Source organism: Corylus avellana, chromosome ca5 (assembly GCF_901000735.1).
Source record: "Corylus avellana chromosome ca5, CavTom2PMs-1.0".
Lineage (NCBI taxonomy): Eukaryota > Viridiplantae > Streptophyta > Magnoliopsida > Fagales > Betulaceae > Corylus > Corylus avellana.
Window position 1 is genome coordinate 26,082,702 of NC_081545.1, and position 20,406 is coordinate 26,103,107.

At 33.9% G+C, this 20,406-nt stretch overlaps 1 protein-coding gene across 2 annotated transcripts; it reads right to left on the minus strand.

The window, feature by feature from the left end:
- Positions 1 to 6,137: 6,137 nt before the first annotated feature.
- On the minus strand, positions 6,138 to 19,009 carry LOC132183062 (uncharacterized). Of its 2 annotated transcripts, XM_059596458.1 has the most exons (15): positions 18,927 to 19,009; positions 18,617 to 18,696; positions 18,115 to 18,209; positions 16,744 to 16,904; positions 16,085 to 16,236; positions 14,148 to 14,266; positions 11,580 to 11,743; positions 11,311 to 11,385; positions 10,752 to 10,823; positions 8,915 to 9,052; positions 7,379 to 7,534; positions 7,102 to 7,154; positions 6,849 to 7,027; positions 6,630 to 6,720; positions 6,138 to 6,545 (listed from the first exon to the last, which is right to left on the minus strand). In XM_059596458.1, the coding sequence occupies exons 1-14, from the start codon at positions 19,000 to 19,002 to the stop codon at positions 6,660 to 6,662; spliced, it is 1,581 nt and encodes a 526-aa protein (XP_059452441.1). In that variant the 5' UTR covers positions 19,003 to 19,009; the 3' UTR covers positions 6,138 to 6,545; positions 6,630 to 6,659. The 2 variants fall into 2 exon arrangements, with proteins under 2 accessions (XP_059452441.1, XP_059452442.1); XM_059596459.1 differs by lacking the exons at positions 6,138 to 6,545; positions 6,630 to 6,720 and having other exon boundaries at positions 6,855 to 7,001.
- Positions 19,010 to 20,406: the final 1,397 nt, after the last annotated feature.

The following is a 20,406-nucleotide window of genomic DNA, read 5'->3' on the forward strand; positions in this document are numbered from 1 at the left end:
TCACGTATTTGCTTGATAAATGTTCTAGATTCACAATTTTTTTTTTTTTTTTTCCAAAGTCTGCATCTACAGTAATATTAATTCACCACAACTATAAAGTACATGTTAAAGTTAATTGTCTAAATTCACTTAAATAATAATAGGATTTAAATTACCATTATTGACTTCATATATATAGTTGTCAAGACTCGAGAATGTGTAAGCTGTCACCAAGCACTTGCTCACCATTGATGCTTCAATTGGTGAAGCTCAAAGTTGCTCAATTCAACTCCCTTATATATATCTTAGAAGATGATGCTTTTACTGTAAATAACTCTTGCTTATCAATAGTCTCAACTTGTTAATTTGCTGATTGAAATTTTGGTATCATAATTTTCGACATCCATTGCTTTCTTTTCAAAGCTATAAAGCTTCGGAAGTTTCTTGTAGTCCAATTTTAGAACACATTGTTTAGTTAAGTGGGTCGCTTTCCACTTTAGTTTTAAAAGCATTCTTAATTCGTCTCCCGTCTTTCTTCCATCCAGATCAAGAGTGAAAAACACCTGCAATTTCGTTATATTGAATTAATTTTCTTCATTAAAAAATCTCTAATACCATTTAATTATCACAATTTAGAAATATATATTCATGGCATCTTCTCTATATTTTAATTGTGATATTAGTTATCAACTTTATTATCAGGTTTAAATATCTATAACCCTTTGTTTATGGTAATCTTCAAAAGTACAAGACGTAGACCCCATGCAGCCTCATTCTTTTGTCAAACGTATACTCATATTGATGCATCACCTGTCCCATTAATAACCCAATAAGTTTAGTTAACTGTTATATTACCTTTCAAAACTGTTTCAATAATTTGATTTATATACCAAAAGAATTTGGGAAGAATTTCACTTAGTACTCCTTATGTTTCGGCACTTTTAATTTGCACAATTATACTTTTAAAGTTTAAAAAGTTGCAATGTTGAGTTACTATGTTTTAAAAATTTGAAATGACACCTCTATCGTTAGGGTTTAAGGTTAAATCAGATGGTATACAGGTAAAATATCCATTATATCCCGATAAAATTAATAAAAATACATAACTACTATTGATTAAAAATTTTAAATAGTAAAGGAGACAAACAACCAATTTTTATTTATTTTTTATTTTTTAAAAAGCCTCTATGGCCGCCAACGGCTTGAATGTCTTGTATTTATTTTTAAAACAAGCATATTTTGGGGATTTTGACCTTCAACATTAGGATTTAATGAAAAATTCTAACAAAAATGACATTTCATTTTTTTAAACTTAAAGAATACGATTACAAAAGTGTTAAAACATCATGAGTAAGTGAAGTTTCTTCAAAAAAAAAATCGAGATACTATAGAAATGTTAGGTGTGGAAACATGTGAATAATTAAGGAGCTAGCTAGGTGTGTGTATATATATATAAAAATTATATAATTGAAGGTGCAATTAAAGCAAAGAAGAGTAGGAAGCAACAAGGGCCAAGGGGAGAAAAAAGAGTAGGGAGAGAGATCCAACATTGTGTAAGAGAAAGTTAAAGAGTGGGGCAGTGGGGTTCCATAAGAGAATGATGAAAAAGTATTGAACATACTCGATATCAATTGGTTAAGGAAAAAGGTTGAGTGGAATGGCTAAGGCCCAAGGGACCCCGTTACATCCTGTCTACAGTAACTACTGTGGACTTGCACTCTCGTGTTTGACTTGACACTCACCATCTCTCTCTCTCTCTCTCTCTCATCTGATCATCATCTTCCTTATTTTCTGCTCTGATCACTTTCTATACACCACATGAAACTTCTCATAGTCATCCCTAAGTGGAGAACAATATAATTAGTTTTTGAAGGTGACTGAAATGAGCATGTGACCCCAACTCTAAGTCAAGATTTAGATTTAATACTCCTCACCAATATGCATCCCATCCCCACTCTCCCTTCAGGAGAGTGCACAACACGTCCAATAATTATACGCCATCTCAAATAGATTCAATATATGGGACATGCGGTGACATGCAATTGCCCATTACTTCGCATTTTTCACATTCTTAGTTTTGCTTCCTGGAATCCATCTGTGACCTAAATTTTGGATATAATTTATTATTTTAAAAGTTTTAATGAGAATATATATATACGGTTATGTGCTTGTGTGATACTTAAGATCGTTTTGCTTCCTGAAATCCATCCGATGACCCAAATTTTGGATATAATTTTTTCTTTTAAAAGTTTTTAATGAGATTATATACATACAGTTATGTGTTTTAAGTAACGTGTGACACTTAGGATCATAAGCCGTTGATGTCTAATACGGCACATTATAGGTTTTTTTTATTCTCTGTGATTCGAACACAAAATTGCAATCCATTCGATTTCAACCATTAACTTCTTGAATGTTACTAGCTAGTACATAGGGTAATATATATATATATATACCGACTTTTTTATTTTTTAATATGAAAAAAGAAAAGAATAGTAAATATTGAAGCTTTTGTTGTGATTTAGGTAGCTAAATCAGATAATTAAGAGGAGTCCATGTGATCAATGAAGAATTATAATAATCACAGTTTGAAACCTTTAGTTGTTGTTGGATCTTTGTGGCCTAAGTGGATTGGAGAAGATAACAAGAGGATTACAAAAAAGGGGTCCCATGATCATCATTACATGTCATGTTGTATCATTTGATGTCTCTTAAAAATAGATGCTTTAACGTGAAGATTTGCAGACTTATTTTGAGAGAATAACAAGAAAATGAGAGAATAGACAACCAAATGATTTGGATCTTCTAAAGAAAAAGGGATCAAAAGTTTGGTGAAGCAAAATGTGGGGAGGGATTTGGGAAATTGATTCATCGCATTTTTTGCAGAAAGGGGAAAATCCACCTTCCATCTTTCTCTTTCATGGTGATATTGTAGGCAAAATTATGTCTACCTAGCTTGGTGGTTGCTAATGGTTGCTGGAACTCTTTTTAAAGTTCGACACAATAACCAAACAAAGTATTCTATTTTGAAACTTGAATCCGGTTTAAAATGAACATGACTTGTTTGATTAAGAAATTTGCATCATTGGCTTCCACGTATATGGGTTTCAATTACCTTTTGTGTTTCTGTTTTCCTTTTTTTTTTTTTTTTTTTTTTTTTTCAAGTACAATCAATTAAACCACTGCTAGTTTGGCAATTTAATTGTTCTTTTTCTTTTTCTTTGTTTTTTCTAATAAAAGAGAGGATACTACTTTATCCTTGATGCTGTCCCTCTTTTTCCTTATTATTATTATTTTTTTTTAGTTAAAAAAAAAAAAATCATGGTTCAAGATTTTGAATGTGATATACCCTTTTGAATTTGGGATTTGGCTTAAGTGCTAAAAAAAAATAATAATAATCTTATGTAGTTTTTTCAATAGTTTAGATTTAATTTCAAGTTTAGAGAATAAAATTAAATTTAAACCATTAAAAAAACTATATTCGATATCTTTTATTCTATTTTGTTTTTACAGCCACTTAAGTCAAATATCTCGAATTATTCTAGGTCTTTCAAGTCCTTTGGTTGCTCCAATGGATATAGGTTTTAAATAAGAATGTCACATCCTCAGATTCCAAAATATAGGTCTTGTTTGATTCATAACCCTAAACTTTTTTTTTATGAGTCACTAAATGTCATAAGACTAAACAATCGCAAAAAGTTAACCATTTGTGTACGAGTCATTTTTTATATGCTCAAGATAAATTCAAAAGCTGCTTTCGGGGTCAAATGGGACTAGGAATTATATATTGGAGGTAGATGCATAGCATGGGTATTGCAAAATATAGATGCTAATTATAGTCTAGCTGATGAATTGAGCAACTACTTTTGTTTTATTTATTTATTTTTTTTTTCTAATTAAAAAGGGTAGGCCAAGGAAATCAATTGTAGTTATCCTATCTGGACGTGACCATAGTAGCACTTACCCGCTGGGAGCCGCACAAGAGGAGCCTAGATGGTAGGAATTGCAGGTGCTCCCTTAAGTCAGCCATTGCCTGACCTAGCCCCATAGGATATCAATGGGAATCCAAGGTGGCTAATACTGTCCTAATACATGCCCTGACCACTTGGAAACTTCATTGGGCCATTGAATCTCCACCCTTGATAGTCTGCTTTTGTTTATGTTAAGGGTGATAATTTGTGTTTGTATATTGGGTTCGAGTCGTATCAAGACATGTGTATAATACTATATAGGTCAACTCTAACTTGAACTGTTTAATTAAACGAGTTAAACCTCTCAACTTTAACCGTTAATTTTGTGTTGGGTTTATATCAGGTTTACAAGTATGTCAAAAAGGGTCACGCTTAAATGTCGCATGTCGGGTCAATGTATGAACATATGACTATATATATCAACTCTAACTTAATATATTTAATTAAATTGGTAAAATTCATCAGCTATAATCTGTTAATTTCGTGTTAAGCTTGTATCAAGTTTACAGGTAATGTAAAAAATTATCGGTCCTAATTTATATGTTGCCACAAGGTAAAATGTTGTGTCACCATGGATACTATTATATACAACAAAATAAAACTTAAACCGTAAAATAAATTTTTACCAATTTTACTTGAAACGAAAATGATCGTGATCCCTTGTTTAGTTTGGTGTTCAAAGAAAATTCATCAACTTTTTTTACCTTTATTTATTTATTTATTTTTTTTTTGACGAAATCATCCCTACCGGATTTAACTCGGGTCTGACCAAGCTTGGGCTGGTTCGGGTACAACCACACAAGCCCTCCTCTTTTAAGTTTTGTTTGTTTGTTTTGTTTTGTTTGTTTCTCCCTTTAAAGTGTGTTTGTGCACTCACTCGTGCTCTCACTCGTTTTTGAGTGGTAAAGCAAAAGAGTAACTGGTATGAAATCCATTATGGCATCCAACCTCCTAAGCAAAACTCAAAAACTGCAATGATTTTGTTTTAGAACATGCAACTCCACTTTATTTCTATGTTTTTGTTGGATACTTGTCTAAACCCTAGTCTACATCTTAATCATAAATATCATATATATTTTCCCCCACTTTTTCTCTTTTCTACCTTTCTTTTTCTTGCTTTCAAACCATATAATTACCATTGTTGCGTTGGTCATTTCTATTGACATTGGAGGACAACCCATACACCCGTGGGTGCCCTGTTAATCATCACCCTTTTGTTTTGGGTAGGTCGGTTTTGTACGTTTGCTGTCACTACACTTGGCTACACCATAATATACACGCCAATTGTCTTGTAACTCTTTCATACTTCTCAATCTTTTAGAAGTGGACGCTTAATTAAGGTTTAACCCCTCATAGGCACACAGATTGAATGAAACAAAATAAAAAAATGCTTAATTAACTATGGTTACTGTGTTAGAAGAATTATTAAGGTTTGTGAGTCTTATTATATAGGGTCAGAGAAATGCAACAACAAGAGAGTAACGTGCTTCCACCTTTTGTGTCTAAATCGTTCATACAAACTACAACATGATATCAAAGCCTTAAGGTTTAGATCCGTGGCCCTTTCTATAAAGTTCAAACTTTCACAACTTTTTCAACAATTTTATATTGCGCTATATGACGAGAAAACTTGTATAGACAAATATTGATAAATATAGTAGAAAATGGGATAAGCTTTGCGACACATCTTATGATGGTGATGAGGTGATTCTTCCATTTTAACACCAATTATTTGAATTATACTTTCACTCAAAGAAACATATGTTAATCATGATCATAGTGTCTTAGAGTAGAAGTGAACTGAAATAAATATCCTAATGTTGCGTACCTGAAAGAATTTACTCATTTTGTACATAAAGCCAATGGTTTCAACTTCAAGCTTCGTGACTAAAAACCCTTCTCCGATTTCCACTGACACATCATGAAACTGAAATGTAAGTCATAAATTATACGCTTGGTAGTGCAAATGCCATGGGTGTCACCCGTCGTCACTACTTGAAATGCAACTTTTTAACAAATTAAATGCTCATCTAATAATTATATTTATTATAGATATATATAAAAAATAAATACTAACGGATTTATACGTATGTAAAGATAGTACGTAAGCCAACAAACTAAGCTGGGCTTCGATATTCAATTTAGATTACGTTAATGGGGCCGGCTGTCTCAGGTTTCAGGCATCTGTAATCTATTAATTGGGATGGGTTTGTGACGGATCGGATTCAATCAAATTTGGGTAAAGCTATTCCAAACACACCGCTGCCAATACGGTGCCGCTTTGAAGACAACAAAAACATAAGGGATAAATATTTTTTTCTCTACCATCAAAATACAGAAGCCTGGTAAAACTATTCCTATCCTGCGTCCGGTTCTTAGAATCTAACTGATTTCAATTTGTCACGACAAAAAAAAAAAAAAAAAAAAAATCCTGTCGGGTAATATGCCTCCAAAACTTTTAAATAGAACAGCCCTCTTGCTCATATCTAGTATCCAATATTTGCTTCTCTTTGCAAACTCGAAACCAGTTTCAGAGGTGTTCGTTAATAAACATGTTCTGGAATTGGCTTGAACTCCCTCACCCTCGAGTTTTTGCTGCATCAAAAGAATATTTGATTTATGATATCCATATGAACAAATAAGGAAGTAAACAATTAAGGCAAAGAAATATAATCCCACCATAATATTTGTTGGGAAAATGTCAATTCTTCAGTCCGAGTGATCACGAAAACGGACAATTTTGTTGATGAAAGGCCTCTCACGGCGATAGCTGTTAATAGAACTCACAAGTAAAAACAAGGGTTAAGGGAACAAAACTAACATGGGGAAAGAGAAAAAGGCTATAATACTCGCTAGTAATGATTTTCAAATGGATGGGGAGCAAAAGAAGAAACTTACATGACAAAAGATGACACACAGAAGCAAGCCAACCCAATAGAAAAATGAATTGCAAATGTTGGCCAGAAATTTTCACGATCCAAAAATATCTTCTCAGAAATAAGAGTGGTTACACCTGAAAACAACAGAACTGTCCATCCTGAAGGCAAGCAGCTGGAAAAGGAAAATGAGGAAGAATCCTGTGGAGAAGAAGAAATTAGTTCAAGGTCAAAATAACACCAAAACAAACAACACTTTCATATAAAAGCCATACCTGGAAATAACGCTTTATGAATACCATAGAGTATAAAATCCTCAAAATCATATCTTTGCAACAGTCAAGAAACCACAGATAAATTACTTTAATATCAATTCTGGATGCAGATAAATTACTTTAATCTCAATTCTAAATGTAGAATCTGCATGAATCGTTAGAAAAATAAATTGTTGTTCACTGCAGAGTTCAAACAATTCAAAAAAGATTTCGGAACATACCAAGACAACAAAAGAAAAAGGCACAAAGAAGAATGCCCACAATGAGAAAAGGATACTTAAAGAATTTGCCAATATTAAGCCAACTGCACCAGCGGAACGAATCAGCAGAACATTCAGGACTATATAAATCAACGAAAAAACAAGCAACGAATCATTTGAGCGTTTGAGTTGGTTCTCGGTTGCAACTGCGTGTAGAAATGCTTCGGACGTTCCTGATGGAAAACCAGAATAATCTAAATATAAATTTATGGAAAAATTGTCTTAAAAAAAGCAGTAAGATATCTGGGTTACCTCTCTCACTTTCTACTAGGAAATCATAGAGGTTGAATTTTTGACATTAAATGACGACTGCCAAGTACAGTTCAGGGACATTGACTAATTAGTCAAAGGGTTAAGACATCTGTACTATCCGATCATAAGAAAAGTACAAATTTTTGAGTTTTTAGTTTCTATTACATCAAAATTGGAGATTGGGTCTACTACACAATTCATATAAAATGCCAAAAAAATCCTAGGATTATTAAGAAAAAGTAAATGGTATAAAAGTAATATGTGCAGCTAAAATTACTTAAAAAATGGGAAACCTGCTATTCCTAGCACAGCTCCTTTTTTTCCATTGTTTTAACAAACAAAAAGGTGACATGTTCACTGATCCATCGGTTCAACTGGATTAACCAATTTGATATCAAATACATTATTGTGATTGAATTAATAAAAAAGATTATAATGATATTAGTATGATACAATTTATACTTACTAACTTGATGTATGTATTAAATAATCCAAAAATACAAGATTTATTGAGTATTTGAGGAAAACAATAAGAAAAGTGTGAATTTTCATACAATCCTTTTGTCCCATAAAAATGACGAGCTTTCCTTTTTTGGACACTCCCAAAATAGATGAAAATTTCTTTATGAAAGCACTTACCAATTTTAATTCTCCATATCACCCTTAACTTTGAACCCATCGCTTTTCAAATTTAAATTCACATTTTTTTCAAATTTGAATTCACCTTCTTGGCCCACCAAAAGTTATTTTAAAAGGAATGTTTCATTAGAAGGCATGTCTTTTGTCAATAAAATTGGACTGCTTCACTGGTACGTTGACCAATTCAATCCCATTCAATCAATAAACTGATCAGTTTAATCCAGAATAGTCTAGGTCATTTGGGAATGGGTTACGGGGGTGAACAGACTGAAAATGAGATCAGTTCACAATTCACCTGCTGAACCAGCCAGTCCCATCCAGCTTTTAAAACACTACTTATTTCACAACTATCAAGTAAAATACGATAAATGGATAACTAGGACTTGGGATCGGTTCTGTCAAATTTCCAGCCAAGAGAAGCATTTTACCATTGATTTTTTATCAAATATTTAATTTGGTTAAATGTCTTGTGTTAAGCTGACCTTGAATTGTTACCATAGCTGTCCAAATAATCTTTTTCTTTTTTGATAAGTACAGCTGTCCACAGCGTACCGTATATTTCTTTGTAAATATAAGCAGATGCCAAGAAAAAATCTAAAATGAGGGAAGTGAACAAATACTCATGTCATGAAAAATTATCAGCATGACAAAAAGCTACTCACCATTCATAGCCAAGAAGATTATATAAAGGCAATAATACCGGAGGGCTGTTGATGCTTCTCCATCACTCCATTTCCGACCATACAACAATCTAATGAGAGAATAAGAGTAACTTGGTCCAAATGCCATAAATACAAGTCCTACAAGACATACAATTGCAAATTCAGACCAAGTGGGGAAAAAAGGTGACAAAGAAAAATGAAACAAATAATACCATCCCAGTGTTTTTAAAAATAAAATGAAATTACTCATATACAGTCGTCAACTTGTACCATCTAGATATGTAAATTGAAGTCAAAAATTTTGCATAGAATTGTTACAAAAAAAATTTATCAGAGCCTTTGGAAATTCAAAGATGAAGGGAGGCATCTATACCGCTGATATAACCTATTAAACCCTACCCCAAGCTTTTGGTTCCTCCATGGTGACCTTCTGACACTCAAGCTACAGCCACCGCTTCATGCTGCATGGCCAGACTGTCTTAGCAGACTCTCATTCCCCTCAGGCTTCTCACAAATGCATTCATTTCTAATTTTGTCGTCATCTCTTTACAAGTTAGTAAAACTAGACAAGTATTGACTACCCTCGAACAGAACACAGGCCAAGTGATTTTTATAATTGTTAATTTTGAACTCGCAATCGCAAAATGTTAAATCACATAATTTAACCCAGATATTTCATACCAGTATTTTTACCCAGTGTAGAAATTAAGCTAAACTTCTCATTTCATTTTCCTCATTATATGTGTCAAGTCAATACCACCAATGGTTGCAGCTGCAACTCCTTACTCCAATTCAAGAACCGGTGTACTCTCTAACTACAGAAACTAGATCTGGAAATCCACGATAGTTTAATCCCTTTTCTGTTGGTAGCTGTAATTGGGCAAGGGAATTCTGTTAACTTTGAGAGGAAATTTTTGTTGGTCAGGCAGGGAGTGCTATGAGTGTAACGTTTGGGCTGTGGCACATGCACTCAATTAGATTTTCGTCCATCTACTTTTACTTTTCCCCTATCTCCTCAATCTCCATTCACTAAGTATGGCAATATGAGATGTGCCTGGGCAAGATGCTTGTTGGCAGAACTCAACAAAGTGAACAGGCGAATCAGATAATCAATCATGTAATTGGCTGGACAAAGACCAATGACTCTAGACACCACTACAAAGCAGAGCAGACTTGCACATTAATGAAGGGAGGCTGGGGACCCAAGAACCGTCTTGTGCAGGCTAAGCTCTGTTTAAACAATCAGATTTCTGCATAAAGAAAAAAAAAATCAACTTTTTTCAGAAGCGAAAATTGCAGAATTTTGTTCATCACACCTCAAACTCCTCCACAAAAAACTCGATTTGTAAAACCATCGCGGAGGGTTGGGGGGGGTGGGGGAGTATTTGGTATGAGTATCTGGAAAACATGTCCAGAAAAAAACTCGATTTGTAAAACCATAGCTGTGGTATTTGGTATGAGTATCTGGAAAACATGTAACATAAATGGGCAGGTCTTTTAAACGATTGCAACTGATTAAATACTATGATATGGCATCAAACAAAAAGAAAGGTTTTAGTTGGAGAGGGGGTAGAAATAATCTGATTTAAAAGTCCAGCCAAACTAAGAGGTTTCAATAATTGCACTAATATGACATCTTTAGCTCAAAGAGGGGATAAGTTTACCTACATGAATAAGCAAATCTATCTCAATCTCTGCAAAGCATAATGTCCTCTCCTCAATCTTAATAACATCACATATTTCCTATGACCACTACAATGATACCTCCCAGGAACAAAAAAGAAAGTTGTAAATATATAAATAGATTGATTCAAGAGTGGTGAGCATAAAAACATACCAATTAACATAACTAACTTCAGGGCCTCTGCAAGGCGATTTCCCAATTTCCTACTTCTATCTGGATATTGTCCTGTCAGTATATAAATAAAATTAATACACAAGTACTTTTTTACAGCTCAAGAGAAATTAAAAATGCATGATTTATAGAGATATACTAAAGCAGCACTCTTTATCAAATGGAGTGTTGAATCACTACTTATCCCAAAAACTTAAGTTGATAGGAAAATGGTTGAAATCATTTAGTTAATATTTTTCACACTCCTTTTTATGCATAGGCTCAAACTCTATCTCAATAAGTGAAGGCCAACACCTTACATAAATGCAAGGTATATATTAAAGAATTAGGGTTCAAACTCAAAACATTTCTTCTGATACCATGTTAAATCAACACTTACCCTAGAAACTTAAGTTGATAGGAAATGATGAATTTAATTAATATTCTAATATGGTGAAAGAAATATAAACATCAAAACCAAGAAAATGATAAACCATGAGGAAAATGAGATATGTGCTGGATTTTTGTGTCCAAGAAAAGGAAACAAAGGAGAGATGAAAACCTGACGCAGACCTTGCAAAGGTAGCGTATGAACTTTCTTCAAAAGGAAGAAACACTAGCCTCACCACTAAGCTTCCTGGAACATGATAAAAGTTAACAGATTAAGCACGCTAAGAAAGTCAAAACAAGAAAACAATAAAATCCATTACATTTTTTTCAGTTAACATAAGAGCATATCAAAATAAAATCCATATTTGTTCAATAAACACTCCAGTTGTGATCATAGGGTAATTAACCCTACTCCAAAAGATAGCTGGACCACATACTTACCTAGTTTGTCTACAAGTCCATATACAGCTTGGTTATATGGTGTATCCAACCACACAAGGACCACCTTTTCTCCTTCCTGAAGGATCAACTTCCGAAAGGATTGAAGGGTAAACAGAAAACACATCTTTGACAGATGACTATCATAATCCTTCAAAGTTCCTGCTCTGCAAGAGTACTCTGTTATTCAGTAATGCACTAATGATTATGAAAACAAGAACAAGAAGACAGGTAATAATTGATAAGGACATGTCATTACATATTGGTGGTAAAGAAAAAAACAAATATGTTTCATACTTTATAACACCATATGACTTCATGATAACACTGTTCTGATATTGAGAATTATTCTCTCAACAACCCACCACTGGCGTTTTAACTGAAAATATTCAGTTGCGGCCTATATGTAGAGAATAGGAGCAGGCAAATATATATAACGTCTTGTTTTTCTTTAGGAAGCAAATACGGGCGTGCAACCTCATTTGGAAGATATAATGGTCAGCTGGGCCCCTATAAAAAAGGCATACGGCCAACAAACTACTGTAGATCACACCTAAGCTACCATATTATTTCAGCTTAGCCTGCCAAATAACTCTGGACACATAATAGGATAAATAACTCAAGTGTGAAAGACTCTAAATGGTGTGGTCTACAAATTTGAACCAGATTCCTCTCAACAATACATTTTTGTGTGCGTATATATTAAAATGAGGGGTTAAATATACTTTAGCCCCCTCAACTAACAACAATTTTTTATAAAGGCCCACTAACTAACAACTGTGACACTTGAGTTCATCAAACTACCATTTTGTTGTAATTTAGCCCCTTTGTTAGCGTTGATTGACACTTAAAAAAACCCAAAAAAAACAAATGGGGTTGGCCGAGCCACCCCCCTCCCCTGGTGGGTTGGGGGTGGCTCGCTGGCAACCCTTTACGTTTTACCTTCTTCTTTTTTTCTTTTTTAATTATTTAATTTTTTTGATTTTTTTTTTTTTTTAAATGAAGGGTACTATAGGAAGGATGATAGACACACATGACCACTTTTTCATCCAAACAGACAGCAACATCTAATGGAATGGCTTAAATGTAACAAAATAGTAGTTTGATGGACCCTAAGTGTCACAGCTATCAATTTGTGGGACTTTATAAAAAACGGTTATTAGTTGAGGGGGCTAAAGTATATTTAACCCTAAAATGAAAGTTTCAATAACAAATTTGTAAGAGCATTCACAGCAGCTTCCTCGTCATTTTCCCTATATTTAAGGATTCAAACTATTTTTTGCTTACCTATATCAAAATACATCCCAATAGCTTCCCTTAATCATTCCCTATATCATTAAAATATTATTTTTTTTATTTTACTTTTTTTTTTTATTATTCTTTTAATTTATTAAACAAACTTTCTCTCTCTCCCTCATATTTCTTCCCGTAGCCATCTTCTTCTTCCAAGGGTTTGTCAATCAGATTACCCAGATTAGAAACTCTAGTCCACAAAATAGCATCATCACCGCACTCTTCCTCTTTTATTTTTGTTTCAACTGATCAGAGACCCAAAACCCCAACCTCGTCGATAAAGCTAACTTTTTTTATCAAACCCCATTATCACTGATTTCTCGGATCACAACCAACCAAAATAAACAATCAAAATCCAAACAAAGCACAGTTGAATGGAAATGAAAAGAGGCGAGATGATGATGATGAAGACGATGTACAGATCGGGTTGGTTCAGCTTTGCCCAGGCGCTGCCCACTGCACGACGACGGTGGCTCAACCACCATTCTTCACTCTCTCTCTCTCTCTCTCAGCTTGAACAGAACGCTCACCATTCTCTCTCAATCTCAAACTTTCTCTCTTTTTGGTCTCCTCTCTACCTTGTGTAGAACATGGATGAAAGTTGAGAGGTTGAAGAAGATGGAGTTTTGATGTTTTGCAGAGAGGGATGGCGTGTTGACAGGAAAGGGAAAGATGATGAGAGGTGTGCGGAGAGAGAAGAGTTTTTTTTTTCAATTTAATAAGCATCTGGATCGCTACAGTGGAACCCAAAACATTGGGTTCTACTGTAGTAGCTGATGGTTTAAGGAAGCATATAGGGAGTCTGTTGTGGGACATTTTTTGCGATTTTTTGGACATATTCTCTAAACTTAGGGAACAGACTCCCTTATAGGGAGTCTGCTGGGAATGCTCTAAACCATTGCAAAGCTGTCAATTCATACCATTCACTTTCAACATAAAGGGAATGTTAAAACTATCCAGCTCACGAGTAAGTATAGGACCCACAAGATGCAGCCTAATATTTTTTCCAGAGAAAATTGAAGTCAGTTAGCTCATTGCAGAGGACTAAATGAGATTCACACAAAAAAGGCGTCTAGGATTCACAACATTCTAAAGATCTAATGTGTTCTATTTGAGAGAAGATAGCTGAAGGACAAGCTTAAAGGTTAAATTTATAGAAATATTATCATTATTATATTGACATTTTTGTTTCTTTTCTCTTCTTTTATTTTCTGGTGCAACAATCATAGCATATTCATCATTGAAGGAAAATGATGCACAACATAAAATATTCTATACCTAAAGGGGAACAGATCAGAACTTCTAAATGCACGAAAAAGAAGATAATAGCCCCAATAGCCGAGGAACAAGCAAGCTCCATATGCAGCTTGTGACAATGCAAATACGAACACTTTCTCCTGCAAGTAATCAATGAATTACTAATAATTAGAAGCTTTATCTAATCCTTATCCATGTAAACCATCAAACTTAGGAGAGAACATTTACAATGAGCAGCCCTGCATTTTGTTCATCACGTTCAAGGACCAAAACAATTTTTGGGGTTTTGTTTTTGGTAACCCGGAAACAGAATCTTATGAAAAGCAACAGAAACGTTAGAGTACACCAAACCATACAACTTCCATTCCACCCAAACCTCCTTCTCTAACAGTCAACAACAGAATAAAAACCCTAACAATTGTTTTCCATTTCTTGTTTGATAAAAAATAACCTCCACTTTTTATCAGTTTATTGGATGGACTCAGCAATAAAGAAATCTGTACTATGTATTGAAATATCAGCTCAAAACAATGTTGATATTCCCCTTGTTAAATAGGGACAATTTCCAATAGGTAGTTCATTCATCAATTAATAATGGCTTTGGAAGGCTGGACCGTGCCTGTGACAACAACACAGAGGCTGCTGTCACGCTAATTGGACCCCCAAAGTTGAAAAGATTCTAAATTTCCAAGCCTCAATTGTCTCCTTTTGTGCATCTTTTAACTTTATCATCATCTAACTCCCATTTTGCCATGCTTGACATATATACAGAAGAAGTCCTTTCCACAGACAGGTAATCCTTCCATTTAACTTAAATCATCTACCATTTACAAAAGAAAGCAGTTAAGAATTATGAACATTTTGTAGTGAAATACTCACCATTTCTTGATAGAATACATTTGATTATAACCATTTCTGATGGAGAAAGAGAAAAAATAAAATAAAAGCATGATAATGATTGGTCGCAACAAAAGTTCATTTTAGATACATTCATAGATACGCCACACAGCAACTCTACTTTTAACATCTTAGAAAAAACATTAGCCTAAGGTAATGATGGGTGATTTGAATTTCTCTCCAAATTTCACCTTCCTAGATGCCCTTGTCCTGTGTTCTAACAACCAGTTTCTCTAACAAGAGACAACTAATGGTGAAAAGCTGGTTCCATGTAATAAAGTGTAGTTTAGGCAAGCATATTATGTCGTCCCGAGTTGTAGCATGAAGATACAGAAATCCACAGCCATCACTGGCCAGGAATCCCCGCACTACACCCTTCTAAAAACAATAGAAAAATCTCCTCATACATAAACAAGTCATGCACCTGCCAGGTGGCAAACTAAACTGATCTCTTTGAGCCAACATTATCAAATTCCAGACTAACTCTATGAGCCTGCTAGAATGGCTCCTCTCCATTGCACAAGGAGGAACATTGACCATTCAAATTGGGCCAACAAAGCAGACAAATATCCAAAAACCAATAAAATCACTCCATTTGTGATAGAGGCTTGCCATTTAGGGTCCTACATAGTAACTTAGTATTTTAAAAACTTAATTTAATGAGTACTTATTGAACCTCTGTGCATTTGTTTCTTTACTAGAGTTTTCTTTTTTCTTTTTTTTTTTTTGAAATGAGAGTTTTCTTTTTTCTACTACTACTACCACTACAGCTAGAGTTTCTTCAGTAGCATTATTATTTTGCATTTTTCCCATGCATCACTCAATTTAACACACACACCAAAAAAAAAAAAAAAAAACCCATAAAATTTGTGCGCCATGTAAGCATGATAATTCCAATAACCAATAAATGATGCAAACTGCAAACATCAAGAACCAAGAGATATCATCAAATCTAACAATATAAACGGGAAGAAAAATATATCAGGATCTGGTGGTCGGACAAAGCAAATTCACAACATATAAATATCAAGATTGACAGCATAGTCTGATTTCAACCTTACCGTGTCAATTTGATTGACAATGAGGATATACATTGTTAAGCAACGCGCAAGCGTAGCTGCAGTTTCAACCACCAACCGCAATTTAAGCAGAAGCAAGCTCTGAGAAAGGATATACAATGGCTCTGCCAATAGCTCTAATACACAAGCACAACCTGCCATATGATATTTACTGGTCTCATGGATCAAGTTTACAATAATATAATAAAAGAAATATAATATTGATTTAGTTCTAACTTAATCTGCCTAAGATCCCCTAGACCAAGTAGCTCAAGTAATATTTTTTTATACATAAAGATATCAGGCTCATAAATGCACTTTGTCACCAGTATTTTCAAAAAATCAGCGCTATCTAATAGTTGCTGCGAATAAAATTTTTGGCATCCTCAGACAAAAGAAACAGTCAACGTCTAAAGTCAATAAAGCAACAAACTTATATCATCCAAGCTATAACTCCTGTACTTTGTGGTGGTTCTCTTAAATTCTGTGAACTTGCATGATATTAGTTCTACATCTAAAGGCATGCAAACAACAACATTGATTGTTGAGGAAAAAATCAAAAAAAGATAGACTTGTGAATCAGGATTAAAAACCTTCATAGAGAGAGGATCTACAGCAAAAACATAGAATTGGAAAAATTGAAAGTAGATGCAGAACTTTACCATTAATCAAAATAGCCTGTGCATATGGATTAGAATAACTTAGTTCTTGCCACCAAAAAACAAAAAAGCATGCCACTACTGTTATAAATACTCCAAGTGGGAGAGTCAACCAAGCAACTTTCATTAGCTTCACTGTGTTTTCTTCCACTGAAGTGCCATCGCTGCAGCATAAGACATAATTTTTATAGGAGTTAGATTTATGCTCAGAGTATCATGCACCAAAAGCCCTCACTTAGACCACAAAGAAGAGATAAGTATCTCAACCATCAAACATAAACCTCAAATTTTTGTCCTTAACTTAAACTGTTTATGTTCAAAATGTGCCATATTTAACATCATAAAAGGATAGTGCATTAATACGAATCAATACATAAATTGATCACATTACAAAATTGTCATGCAATACAGAACTCAAGCAGTACGACAGCTGTTTCACTTACATCCAACTAGGGGGTGTCAATACCTACAGACATGACTCAAACCCAACCCAAAGTTAGTGGGTTTGGGTTTCCCTTAATTCTGTAGGAGTCAAGATCGAGTTGTTTTTTAAACTTCATCATTAGACAGGTTATAATTTGGTTGACCAGCCTAATCCATAGTAAACTAGCAATCATGATTTATTATCACACGTATAGTGACACATACTCCTTTTGAACCAGTTTCACAAACTATTTTTACATTACATAATTGCTTTTAAATAAGATTTTAAATAGAAGTAACTAAAAGTAAAGGTTATACTTGTAAATTAAAAGGGAAAGCAGGTAACTAATGGTTACAATTCCAAATAAAATGTCTATTATTAATGAATTTCATCTTTTAATAAAAGGAAAAAAAAAATGAATATGGATTCATAGGTAAACTGTGTCTACATGAGCTTGGCCTGTTTATTAAATAAGTCACGCAGACCATGTCATGGGGAAATTTTCCGTAGTTAAACAGGTCGTGGTCAGGTTGACACATACAAAAGAGTACCTGTTTCTTGACAGAACACATCTATAACCTGTCAAAACGAACTGCTTACTCCATCATTAAATTGCATTTTGCAATAACTTCACAATTATCAACTCTTCCTTCATCTCATAAAAAAATATACTAAACTAAAGCAAACAAGAGTTAAGTATTCACCACCAAATACAGCATTTTAGTTAACTTAAAAATAATCTGGTCAACCCTAGAATCAAAATTTTAGGAACCAACAACTGTCTCACTCTCAAGCCTGACTAAAACCCAAATGAATTAATTTATGAAGCCAGTTTAAACAAAATATTTGATCAACACATGAACAAACTAGACACACATCTGGCTGCAAGGTAACATACCGGGAGATTAGAAGGAAAAAAAAGAAAAAAAAAAAAAACTATTTGGGAGCACCTTTTAATGTCTGCCCGCAGGCATGCTCGCCGGAATCCCTCCCGACTGAGAAACAAAATACAGGTGACAAAAAGATGGAATTGTACCGCATAAAGCTGCATCAGAGAAAGGAAATTCATAAAAAAAATAACAGTTCTGTTTAAAAGGATTCAGAAAATAGTTACTTATCAAAAAAAAAAAAAAAAAAAAAAGGATTCAGAAAGCAGTTGAAAAATCCAAAAAGACGCAGAAGAAGGGGAGAAAGCCTTTGACATTCCATAGAAGGAACCTTGAAAAGTTATGGCAAACCCTTACGGCTTTTTTTGTTTCAGCTACCCCATACATATACCACAAGTTATGGAAGAAGTTTCAACAATTTGCACCAAGAAAACACTACATTGGTATCTAGGTTACAACCGAAGCCTAGAATGGATTCCAATAAACAGGAAAGTAATTACAAGCTTCAAAAGACAATGACAATAACTAATTCATCAGAAAACTGAAAGATGGTGGATATTGTTACCGCGTAGTCCTCTTCTGTAAGATGCCTCACGATCCATGAGTTGAATACAAATGGAATTCCCCTTGACAAGAACTGCGTAGCTAATCCGAAACAGAAATGAAAATAATAATAACAACAACGAAAATGAGAATATCTAAATGGACCGAAAAAAAAGCCTCAGTAATTGAAAAAGAAAACAATTAGAGAAAAAAAAATGAAACTAAAAAACTTTCTCTACTTTTCTTTTTCCTCTGCTTTCTGAGCAACCAAACAGAAGGTAAAGAAAGTTGAGAAAATTGAAAATTTCGCATGAGATTTATAGAGAACTAACCGAGTAAGTATTTGAAAGTGCGAGAGAAATCGGTAGGGTCTTTGCCTCTCGGCATTTGCGGCTCAACCGTTGACATCTGCAAATGAAACTGCTTCTTTGAGTTAGCCCCCAAAAATCATAAATTTCATCTATAAATATGACACTAAAATAACCGGGTCGGATCGGATGAATAAGCATACTCTTTGTACCAATTGCAGTGAGCCTTACATATTTCGCAACCATATATGCCGCCTTTTATATTTATTTTTCTCTGGTTATTTGATACAAAATAATTTTTTAAATTAAAATAATTTTTTTTTTTTAAAAAAAAAAAACGAATGAATAAATTGTGAGTTTTCTTTAATTTTTCAAAATACAAAACTGTTTGATTTATTCTTTTATTATTCATTTTTAACCAAATAAAACCTACTCATTTTTGTTTTTTATATAATAAAATAATTTCTGACTTATATATACAAATTTTAGGGTATAGTAAGTATTTAATAATGCATATTTATTATAAACACATAATGAAGATGGATATTCGTATCGGTCAGAACAGCGATGGGCATATTGTGGAGGGCATCCAGGCAGAATTACAAACTCTAAAGAAGGGATCTTTCAATTATGTAGCTAGGAAGGCAAATAATGATGTTCATGTACTTGCTAAATTAGCTACAACCCATGTCATAGATTCAACATGGGTGGAGGAGACTCCACCCGGAATCTATAGTATTGTCAGGAGGGAAGAATTTTTTCCTCCTATGTGATCTTTTATTAGAATGAAGTATCCATTTTCAAAAAAAAAAAAAAAAAAAAAAAAGATGAGTACCAATGTGATAGTTAGAGATGGAATGAGAGAGGAATTGGCTACTTTGTCGACGCCAAGAGACCACATCATTGAGTCAGATATTACAAAGGCTATTGTGGTTTTGAGAGCAGTCAATCTATGTTGTCAGCTAGGCTTTTACAGGGTGGTCTTGGAATGTGATGCTCTCTAAGTGATGCATGCTCTTAAGAAATATATATGGGAAGAGATGGAGCTGTTATTTACATGATCTTATTGAGGAAGCTCGAGGAGTATTAAATTGTCTACAAAGTTGGAAGGTTAATTATGTTAGACGACATCTCAATGGTGCAGCCTTCCTTGCAAAAGAAGCGCTCTCTCTTAGAGATGAACTAGGCCTTATTGAGAAAATTCTCTAATGTAGTTCAGATATTATCTCTATTGAGCGTCGTACTTAAAGTTATTTATCTATAATATCGCTTGATTCTAATAAAAATAAAAATAAAAAGCATTTTTATTATAAAGGACAATCATACTACTATATCAAACATATTAGCATCACTTTTATTTAGTTTTCTACAAATAATAATACTATTCCTACTTCTCCTTGAGTCCAAAAATCAAGTTGAAGCATCATGAATGAAAAGAGAAAGAGGAAATACAATTTACATAATACTATACATTATCCCATTATGTCTCTCATAATATTTAATA